The 11,638-nt window shown below is 45.1% G+C and overlaps 2 protein-coding genes across 6 annotated transcripts in view; both read right to left on the reverse strand.

The window, feature by feature from the left end:
- Git (ARF GTPase-activating protein GIT1) overlaps nt 1–11,638 on the reverse strand; it is a 626,665-nt gene that overhangs the window by 164,239 nt on the left and 450,788 nt on the right. The gene's annotated exons all lie outside the window — the stretch shown is intronic.
- LOC139762037 (enhancer of split mbeta protein-like) lies at nt 5,948–6,927 on the reverse strand. Its single transcript, XM_071686808.1, has one exon. The coding sequence runs from the start codon at nt 6,842–6,844 to the stop codon at nt 6,158–6,160; it is 687 nt and encodes a 228-aa protein (XP_071542909.1). The 5' UTR covers nt 6,845–6,927; the 3' UTR covers nt 5,948–6,157.

Consider the following 11,638-nt stretch of genomic DNA (forward strand, 5'->3'; position numbering starts at 1 on the left):
ATATGGATGTTACCAAGGACAATGTACATGACAACTAGGGATGTGGACGTAAGGAAATGAGTGACGTCTCTTCGTCTGTTGTCATTAACGTGGGAAATGGCAAAGATATATATTGCAAGACAACCTGCAATGCACATCCACACACTTTCACTCATGTTGACATGCAATTTGTGCTTGAAACTTTCTCGAGTCTTTGCCCTAACTATCCTATTAAGCAATATACACCATCAATTTCCAAGAGCTATAAACAAGTATTTGTATCTATGGCATATGGATGTCTCATTTCAGTCCCTTTCATGTAAGGAAAGGGTTTATCTTACTCCTCCTGCATAGAGACAGTCATCCCCAAGTAACTTACCTTCCCCCCCCCAAAAAAAAAGAGAGAAAAATAAATGATATTTGGTAGTACAGGATCTACGTCACCCTGACCCTCAGTCAACACTACGGGAGTATTATGAATAATTCCACAAGCAACTCAAGCACAAGTAACATCTGGCAAACAAGCGTCAGCAGAAGCTCCACCCACATGGACATCTCTCACCCCCCATCACTATTGCTACACAGCCTATCATGAACAGTCTTGTGAATCACACACACATCTGCACTTGCAGTGTGGGGTGCGGGAGAGAAAATTACTGACTCACAAATTTTACCTTCAAAAGTCAATGTGACAGGAAGGCGCAAACTATGGGAGTCGTGGACTTGAAAAGTTGATCAAGTCTGCTCTTAAATATATATATAGTCCTGCTCTCAACCATTTTATGCCCAAACCAGCGCTCTCGGTCGCACACAGGCACTCCAGACTGAAAATAACATAACACAAATGACTCTCTCAACTCTGCCACTAGGAAGGGTGGCAATGCAGCCACTGTGATTCAACCTGAAGGTAGCAGAAGATAAATGGAAGACACAGTGAGATTCCTATATTCCCCATCTCGTCGTCAGGCGGATGAAAAGGAAGTCTCACTGTCAAAATCAAACTTGCATGAACACTGTGCCTTAGGTTTGCAGATATCCAATTATATCCTGCGCCATGCATCACTCTCTTGTCTGGAAATTAATCAACAGGTCATGGTAACATTTTATTTTCTGCATGACGGTAAAAAAGAAAAGAATTCAGATAAAAATGAAAATGGTGCCTTTTGTAAAAAATCTGCTGTAAGTTTTTCACTGCCTCTCATGTGATAAGAACAGTTACATGAAAACTGATGTACGTGTCATGAGGACGTTTCAAAATGATTCATACCATCAGGTCCTCCTAATGATAATAAGTACAGTCCGTGGTTCGTGACCTTTTTGATTGGGGTAGTACTAAACTTCCCTTCCTCTACGTACCTCCTTACATCTCGAGCCGCGGTTTAACACTCAAATATTTAGGCCTTGAATAAATCTTATGTGTATGAAACTGCTTAAGGAAGAGGAATACGTGTCCAACACACATTTGTGCAACATTCCACATCATACGGTCATATTCACATTCCTTCTATCACTTAAGATTGCAACCTCGAAGACTAACACGGGGTTGAATGAGGATGGATCCCACGCACCACTGCGTCAGATGATGCCCAGCTGTTATAAACCCCGCTGACCCTAGGTAACAATACATCTATGGCAGGAATAAACTGCAATATGTGCAGCGGCACTTCTCTGTGAGGCTAACACAGTGTACCTGGGTTACAATGCCATGGAAGATGCAGTTATTGAGGCACATCAGTATGGTACATAAAGTGTTTTCTATTCGTTTTCAATTTAAGAAAAAAAAATCATTATAAAGGAACGTACTTCTAAAACTGAACTATATCAAACTCCTTAATTACTACGGTACGACCACTGAGTATAATGGCTTAGTGTCTCTGGCCCGATCCCTGAGGGGCATATAAACGCTAGGCTCAAGCACTGTTGCAGTATCATATAAGCTCTGGCCTTCCAAGCTTCCAGGTTCCCGCTGGTGGCAAGTTCCTTTGTCACTCCCGTTCACTTCTCCATACTTGGCGGTCGACCAGGACGCAAAGTTCCCAGTCAAGAACGTTCACCCATGGCAGGCAGGTGACGTGTGTGTGTATATATATATATATATATATATATATATATATATATATATATATATATATATATATATATATATATATATATTATCCCTGGGGATAGGGGAGAAAGAATACTTCCCACGTATTCCCTGCGTGTCGTAGAAGGCGACTAAAAGGGAAGGGAGCGGGAGGCTGGAAATCCTTCCCTCATTTTTTTTTTTTTTTTTCCAAAAGAAGAAACAGAGAAAGGGGCCAGGTGAGGATATTCCCTCAAAGGCCCAGTCCTCATCCTCTGTTCTTAACGCTACCTCGCTAATGCGGGAAATGGCGATTAATATAAAAATATATATATATATATATATATATATATATATATATATATATATATATATATATATATATATATATATATATATATATATATATATAGCAACATTCTCCACTCGGCGTGCAGGGACTCGAACCTAGCGCATCAAAATGATAGACTAGAGAACTATATCCCTAAGGAGAGAGAGAAAGAATACTGGCCACATATCTCTACCTGCGTAGAAGGCAACTACAATGGGCGGGATCAGGGAGCTGGAAATCCTCCCATTCTGAATTATTTTCCAAAAGAAGGAACAGAGGAAGGAGCCAATCTGATTCATTTTTGCTAACCTGTGAACTGGCAAATATGAATGAAAGTATATATGTATAAATATATATATATATATATATATATATATATATATATATATATATATATATATATATATATATATATATACCCTGACGATAACACCATAGCAATCTCACAACATCTTATCTCTCTGCTAACAGGCTGCTCTAAACCTGAATTAGTATAATCAAAGGACTAACTCAGGAATAATCATTGAGACCAATAACTTAAACGGCACAACAAAACTCAAGGGAACAATTCGTATCGTCAGGAGAACGAATGAAGATCATGCGGTGGTCTCGACCCTAAACTGATTTGACCACAGTCATGAGGAACAAATGTAGAGCCAGTGAGATAAAGAGCAATAGTGCAGGTCATCTTTTCCTGGTTCTGTTCTGTCCTGAGAACCATGATATACATACGCGATCTCCCTGGGCTAGACCTCTCTCATCATACATATCAATAAAGGAAAACATTACCACGTAACGTACTGTCTTCTGTCCGTCCTAAAGTAGGATTAACAATTCCCAAATTGTACTTCATTATCATCTAAAGCTCAGACTACCAGCATACAATTATACAGTCTATTCCATAGTTTGGTTGTTATATATAAAGAAGAGAAGCTCCCACACAAGCTGATCACAGCTCACAGGCCACCCAGTGGAGGGGAGGCCGACACACGCCCCTGCTCCTGCCGATGGGTGGCCTCGCGGGGCAGGTGTGTTCCCATAGCCGACGTCCCAAGACGTTCCCACGCCACGGTGCGAGGAAGGACGCCGCGACATGCTCCGTTCTCCTCCGCCAGCCATGCCTGCTTCGCCTGCCATTCCCACAGTCGACGTCCGTCCCCGCTACACTCTCAACAGTCAGTCTCCCTGAGCCAGAGCTGAACCCCGTACGTATGAAGCGTGTCCTCGAGGCGAGGGCCGAGTGAGCAATAGCGGGGGTGAGGTACGGCTGGCTGCCGTGCTGTGCGTGGCAAGGCTACAGGGGCGTCACCTCTGATCCCGGGGCCATTCATTCGGCCGGAAGCCAGCTAACATGCGCCAACCCCGTGCGCGTTATGACTGCACGCTGAGGCATCTTCCTTCTCATTTATCAGCTTATCTGACCTGATTGATACGCTTTCGCACCAGCCAAACACCCGGGGCAAGCAGCAACACCCGCGTCCCTGTCAGCAGGTACACCATATCAACAGACTTTCCTCCTATCACCCTCCTCACCAACTGTTCTTATATCTCACTCCCCTCCCTCTCGTCCTCTTCCCCCATCCGCCCCCTGTAAACCTCCACTGAGAGTACGGAGGTACTGAAGGTCACAACGCCTTGAGCAGGTGGTTTCCCATAGACAGATTCGCTAACATTTTCCCACAGCGTCTTAAATTGGTAGTTTCGGACGCGATGTTCCGGTGCGAGCAGTGCGATATGCTTGCTGGGTCGGCGCGACCGTCTCTCTCTCTCTCTCTCTCTCTCTCTCTCTCTCTCTCTCTCTTTGGGGGAAGGGGGGATGGGAAGTGTGTACAGCAGGCTTGATGATGTACACGAGGCGTGGATGATTACATGACATTTATGATATACTTTCCATATCAACTCATAATTCAGGCTTAAGTAGAGAGAAATGAAGTTCTCAACGAGTTTTATTAACCAACACAATTCCACACCCCTGACCCTGAGGGGAGGATCTGAGCAATTCTGTTCAGGATATATTCTCCCTCAGCTGTGGTGGATGTCCTTGACTGAACATTAGCTATATTCATAACTGCGCTTCATTTAGCAAAATCATTGCTCTAGAATAGCTTTATATATATATATATATATATATATATATATATATATATGTGTGTGTGTGTGTGTGTGTGTGTGTGTGTGTGTGTACAGAATACATGAACGTACGTAGTGCATGCGTGTATAAAGTTTCATTGGTTGCCCAAGTAAGAAGAGACTCTCAAGTGTTCCTCACACCCTACCAACGATACACAGAAGTGAAGCTCAAGTCTGGTGGAGGTGTATTTCCATAAAGTTCTCAGAGAAGCACTTGGACCATCGCCTCTTCACGAGCCGTTCATTTAGTATTCCCGAACGCTTACGTGTATGAATTTAAAGAGTGAATTACGTCATCGTGACAGTCTACCTTTACGTAAACAAGTTCCACAAACTAAACTGCATCAAGAGAAAATAATCCTTTTAAGAAATATCTTGTTTTAGGTCGGGAGGGGCAAACTCTAGTTACAGTTACTATTTGCAAGAAATCTGCATCACACCAGGGAAATACAACTTGCATCCTCCTCAACCATAATTGATTTATGATGTAAAGACCGTCTTGGAGGGGTAATGTTAACCTTATTAAGAATCAATGCTCACTCCAAACTGGCGGACCGACACAATATTTAAAGAGAATCTAATAACTTGTTTTACTTCGTACTGGATGTTGCTTTGTTATGTTATATTTAGTGAGCTGTTTCCTTCATTGCATCTATTAAAATGTCTAGTACTTTTTGGAAAAAAGTTGTTCATATATATATATATATATATATATATATATATATATATATATATATATATATATATATATATATATATATATATTTACCTTTGTAGTGTACTATAAACATCTATATGCAACACTGGCTATTCAGTGACTGGTGTATCTTATTTACATTCATATATTCAAGTAGACTGAATTTTACCCAAGAATGTCAAGTGTCATTCTAAGGAAAACCCATGAAGGAAAAATAGTTCCTGCAAAGAATTATTACTGATATGCAGTACTGTGTAGTTCATCATCTCACTGCCCAAGTCGGACACGTTTTAATCAAGCCACTAATGCATAATGAGTTTTACATATTATCATTAATAGTAACTTCCATAATCATGGTATGGCGATCAGCTTAAACTGATTATTCCAAAGTTATGGTAGATATTAAACTTACAAGTGACTGTCAGCAAGGATATAAAGCTTAGCTTTGGTCACCAGCTTTCATTTATGTTCAGTATGGATTCATTTATGAATTATAATTATGCACAAATTCTGTAATGAAAGCAGAACTTCCGATATAGGAAGAGGATTAGTGTGGCAAAATATACACAGTTTTGCTTTCCATTCATAGCTTAGTTTATGATAACTGAAGCCAGACGAATACATGTTGCTAGACATAATTCTGAGAGTACCTATGTATATCATTTACCATCTCAACCGTAATTACCGGTGTCTGAGCAATACATAAAGTAATTTCAGTTTGAAAGGGGATGACAGAAAGGTGGTGTACAATCGGAACTGTTTTATTAACAAGATAACAAAATAAATATTGTATTACTTCTGTATGAAAGACAATTATCACAGTGTATATCACAGCGCGGCATGGCGCAGCAGGCGAGCCGCTCATCTCTCGTGTAGAGTGCACACTGGGCGAACAGCAGCTGGCGGGGCACCGGCAGTCAGGTACTGAGGAGCGATGACGCTGGCACACACCACACTACCAGGGCCGCCACATAGGGCTGCCTGACGGGACGCCTACGCGTTCAGGGGCAGTGGCAACCTGCTTGGGCGGGCTGCTGGGCTTCACGCTGACGGCGGTGGGCTGCGGAGACAACACGACGGGTAGGCTGGTCGGGCTGGGTTTTGTCTCCGGGCTGGCTGGCGGGGTGTACACTCTGGGCACTGTCACAGTGATGGGGGCCATGGTCGTGGGCGTGGACGTGGGAGTCACCGCTGGAGTAATTGGGGCGGCAGGTTGTGGCACAGAGATCTTGTCCAGCTGGCTGATGCAGTTGCCAAGATGGGACAACAGACGGGTCGAGACGTGGATATCAACACCTGGCACAGAGGTCACGAATCGGGACACTTCGTTGGCACAATGTGTAAATCCCGCTCGGAACTTGTCGTGGGCGTGGTTGTGGGAAGGCAGGGCAAGGGCGTGGTGCTGCTTCAGTTTCCGCAGGTGACGGACCGTCAGCTCCAACACATCGGCCTTCTCCAGTTTAGTGATGGTCTCGCCCTCAGACTGAAGGGCTCCAACCATCAGATCCTTGAGTTCGTCGAGGCACTTGTTGATGCGAGCCCTCCGCTTACGCTCTAACATGGGCTTCATCACCTTCCGGTATTGGTAGGTACGGGACAGCGGCTCCACATCCTCAACGTTCACTTCGTATGTTGACGCCATAGTGCTAGTCGGCGTGTGTCTGCACAAATATCCAGTAAGGCACAGTTGATGCTCAAGGGAAGCTGAGCGAGTGTATGTTGGGACACCCAAAGCTCCCGAGTAATTTATACCCGCAGTGGCTGAGGTTGCCATCGGTCGCCAAACACTACCGCAGAGGGGCTTCAAAGGGACACGAAGTAATATACGTCGACCATACTTCTTCATTTTACTGTTGGAGCAAAAGCGAAATATGCTTGCAAATGTGCGGTGCGATACACACTGGAAGGTGAAGAGTAACGTAGATAAAACAACAAACGATAAATACTATGTGGCGGCAAATGGCAAGAGTGTGTCGGAATGTGGCTGCACCGTGGGAACAGGCGCGTTCCCACAGCCGGGCAGCGCGCACACCTGCACCCTGACTCGTGCCCGCTCTTGCCAGCGCTCGCCACACGCGTTCTCTCTAACTCATTATCGACACTTCGTTTATAAACCTGTTGGCGTTCTTTCTACACATATACATTTCTAGCACATCTCTTCAGGGATACCTAACGCAAACAATATCAATACTCTCTGCACTTGCTTATTATAATCATTCTTGGATTCCTATACAGCAGTATGTAGTAGCTTACTGGTGTCAGACACACTATGAAGCACTCAGTACGTATATTATTATTAAGACTCATTCCCCGTATCTAGTGGGAGACTACTGGGTTTTAGTATCTTTTCAGCTTTCTCTCATTTCTCTTGCTAATAAGGTGAAGAAGTTGTGGGACGTATTACCAGGCTATGGGGAGTCGTGGGATGTTTATTGGTGAGTGTGGTGCGTGGGGAGCGTGGGACAGTGGGCGGGCGGTTGGTCGCTGGTCTGTTATGGTGTCACTCTGGATAACTACGACCGCCGCCTTCTTCGGACAGCCATCCAACCTTCCATAATACTTCTTTACTCTCCTCTCCCCCTCCCTGTCTCTCTCTCTCTCTCTCTCTCTCCCTCTTGCACGTAGGGGAAACCGTTTTAAATTTGAGCTATCTTTCAATGGAGTCACAATAGCGGGCAAGGCGAGGAGCCCAAGTGGTTTATTAATGAGATAATGGTGTTGGTTGTCCCATATACCTGTGGGTGGCGGGGACATGGCACCCGCAGATCAACAGGGCGCTGGGCACAGGCTGGCGGCGGCGGCCCGCCCTCCCTCCCTCGCTCTGGGCCTTCTGCTCTGTACTTGTTCCCTCCTCCTTGACTTCTTACCGCCTCGTGATGTCTCAATCTCCGTCATAATCCTCGCTCTATGTCGGGTAATAATTACGCTAGCTACACTAAGGATGTGTGTGCCATGAATATAGGGAGATAAGAATCACGGCGAAAGGTTATGATGGCTGTGGCTGGCGGTAAACCGACAACTCCCACGTGGACAGCACACACAACTGCCGACTTGTGTGGCGCCCGCAGGCCACCAGACCTGGGCCAACATCACTAGCAGAAAAAAGATTAACATAAAACCTATAAGGACCTTGAGGACTTGCTTGTTTAAAACGCTAAGGTCTGGAGGGGAAAAAAAGAACATTATTGCAGAAGGTGAATTATTCAGAACACAAACGATAAAACGATGTGTTTGAATTTATTCTAAAATAAAAGAAATTGTCCTATATAACTATGCTGTGCTTTCCAGGCGAGGTTTCCTTCCCACGTTATGAATGGTCGCATTCAGTCACCCGGTTAACTCCCGAGACACGAGACAACTTGTCTTAAAGCAAATTGAATTACTCGAGACGAACAATATATCGATCACGAGTGAATGAAGTTGATCGAAAAAAATTGGAACGCTTTATCAAAAAGAAAAAAGAAAATAAATCCCCATCAGTTTATGGTCTGGTGTGCCCCTCCGCTCCAGCTCCCCTTTTTAAAACATTTAGTTAAACCCTCTGTCATGTATATCCCCCACACAAGAGGTTTCTAAGAACCACAGTATTTTCAATATACGTATAAAACGTGGGCAAGTGCTTACGGCGAAACGTAGGGAGTGGTGCTTCAGGACTGAGAGAGAGAGAGAGAGAGAGAGAGAGAGAGAGAGAGAGAGAGAGAGAGAGAGAGAGAGAGAGAGAGAGAGAGAGAGAGAGCGTGTGAATGAGAAAAGCGAGCTGCGGGTCGAGTGTGACCGCCCCGTCGCCGCGCACACCCTCTCCTCCGACGCAACAATTTACTGCCAAATTTAACTTCCCTCAACACTTTAAAAGGACACTTAGGTGCACCGTATTTGTAACCTCCTCCTTCCCTGATAATCTCGCTCTAGGTTATGGGTTTTGGTTATGAGGAGGATGTTTTATTTATTTATTTATTTATTCATTTATCTTTTTTTTTGGGTGGGGGTAGAGGGGCAATGAAAACGGGCGGAGACCGTGAGAGCAGTCACGGCTGACGGCGGGCCACACGTCATGCACTGATTTCATTAGCAGCCGCCCCACCATGCGCCAGCCGACCCCTCGCACGTGAACATCCGTATGCTGGCGGTCTGACAACACGTGCACTATGCTTATACCCTCGACGGTTGTATGTGCTGCACGTGACCTTATGCTGGTCACGCGCTGAGCACGTGGCCTCATGCTAATGGCGTGTGGTGCGCGTGCACGCATATGCTGTCTTATGCTTGGTAGGTGGCGGGGGGGGGGGGGGGTACGACATGCAGCAGCAGCAGGAGACAAATCGTGATGACCTCACGGCTGACGCCACCACAACATCCGGGACACCCACACCCCGCCATCCCTGTACCCAAATGTTCATTCAGATATCATGCACACATTAGCATACTCGGCCATTTACAGACACACGGACGCATCATGCAAACAAAGGCAGGATGTAGCGCATAGAGACAAGCGCAAGTGTGTAATTACCTTTCTTTTTCTGTATGTACCGTACGGGGGAGGGAGATACAATCGGAAACTCGAGGGTTTCCCCCCTCGATGGAACTTTTTCTACCAAAAACTTTCCTCAACTTCTGTATAGCATTCACAGTTTCGTTTAGTTTACTCGTCCATTTACAGACACACGGACGCATCATGCAAACAAAGGCAGGATGTAGCGCATAGAGACAAGCGCAAGTGTGTAATTACCTTTCTTTTTCTGTATGTACCGTACGGGGGAGGGAGATACAATCGGAACTCGAGGGTTTCCCCCCTCGATGGAACTTTTTCTACCAAAAACTTTCCTCAACTTCTGTATAGCATTCACAGTTTCGTTTAGTTTACTCGTCCATTTACAGACACACGGACGCATCATGCAAACAAAGGCAGGATGTAGCGCATAGAGACAAGCGCAAGTGTGTAATTACCTTTCTTTTTCTGTATGTACCGTACGGGGGAGGGAGATACAATCGGAACTCGAGGGTTTCCCCCCTCGATGGAACTTTTTCTACCAAAAACTTTCCTCAACTTCTGTATAGCATTCACAGTTTCGTTTAGTTTACTCGTCCATTACCCCTTACACCACGCAAAAGGCAGAGTTTATATATATATATATAGATAGATAGATAATATAAAAAGTTCCTCGCTGCATTTCCTGTTCTGATCTCTGGTTGTTCTATCTCTGCAGCTGTTGAAGAACTGTTCTCTGTTAACGTCATCAAACAGGTTTAGAAACTTAAAACTTGTGATCAATTCACCCCTTAATCTTCTTTCTTCCACTGCGGACAAACCCAAAGCCTCAAATCTTTTCATGTAACTCTGTTAATATCTTTATTGACCTCCTCAGGACTTTCTCTATCATCAGTTGAAAGCACGATGACCAAACTTGAGAAGCGAGTTCTAATTCTGGCCTTAAGTGTGACCAGAACAGCTGAATATTTCCTTGTCCATATACTTCAATGCTATACTTATCTCTGCCAGCAAGCTGTGTGTATGTGCGTGTACTGGTAAGGCATAGGTGTATTTGTGCGTGAGAGAGACTGTGTGCATGTTGTATGCTTTTTGATATCTTCACCAACTCATTTTCATTACAATTATTTTTCAATAACATTAATCAATATTTTGTTTTCTCGCCTAGGCTTCGTTGAAATTCTGGCCACCTTGAGGACTTCCGTTCGTGACTGGAGCCTTCCACAAACACACACACACACACCACACACACACACACCACACACACACACACTCACACACACAGACACACAAACGGGGCTGAATCGTCGGGTGGGACTTGACGTTTTTTAACTGGCCATTGCACCTCTCTCTCTCTCTCCTCTCTCTCTCTCTCTTCTCTCTCTCTCTCTCTTCTCTCTCTCTCTCTTCTCTCTCTCTCTCTCTCTCTTTCTCTACTCTTCTCTGCCTCACCCCAGCCTTCCACCACCACCACTGTGGAGTGGGGTGGAGCAGCACCCACCCAGACCAACATCTTCCACCCGACCCTTCCCTTCCCACCGCTTCTCCCTCCCCCTGAATCATCTTTGATTAAAACTGAGTCATGCTTTCGCAGTCTCCCCCAGGGCCTTTATTAAGGGCCAGTTGGGCTTGTTGAGTGGTGGCGACAAGATGCGTTACGCTTGCTGAGTGGGGATGACAAATCTGTTACGCCTGTTGAGTGGCGGTGATATGTCGTGCGTTATGCTTGTTGAGTGGCGGCGATATGCTGTCTTATGCTTGGTAGGTGGCGGGGGGGGGGGGGGGTACGACATGCAGCAGCAGCAGGAGACAAATCGTGATGACCTCACGGCTGACGCCACCACAACATCCGGGACACCCACACCCCGCCATCCCTGTACCCAAATGTTCATTCAGATATCATGCACACATTAGCATACTCGGCCATTTACAGACACACGGACGCATCAT

This window comes from Panulirus ornatus, chromosome 42, assembly GCF_036320965.1.
Source record: "Panulirus ornatus isolate Po-2019 chromosome 42, ASM3632096v1, whole genome shotgun sequence".
Classification (NCBI taxonomy): Eukaryota; Metazoa; Arthropoda; class Malacostraca; order Decapoda; family Palinuridae; genus Panulirus; species Panulirus ornatus.

Coding starts and splice junctions, on each gene's coding strand:
- LOC139762037 (XM_071686808.1), bottom strand. CDS start 6,844: ATGGCGTCAACATACGAAGTGAACGTTGAGGATGTGGAGCCGCTGTCC.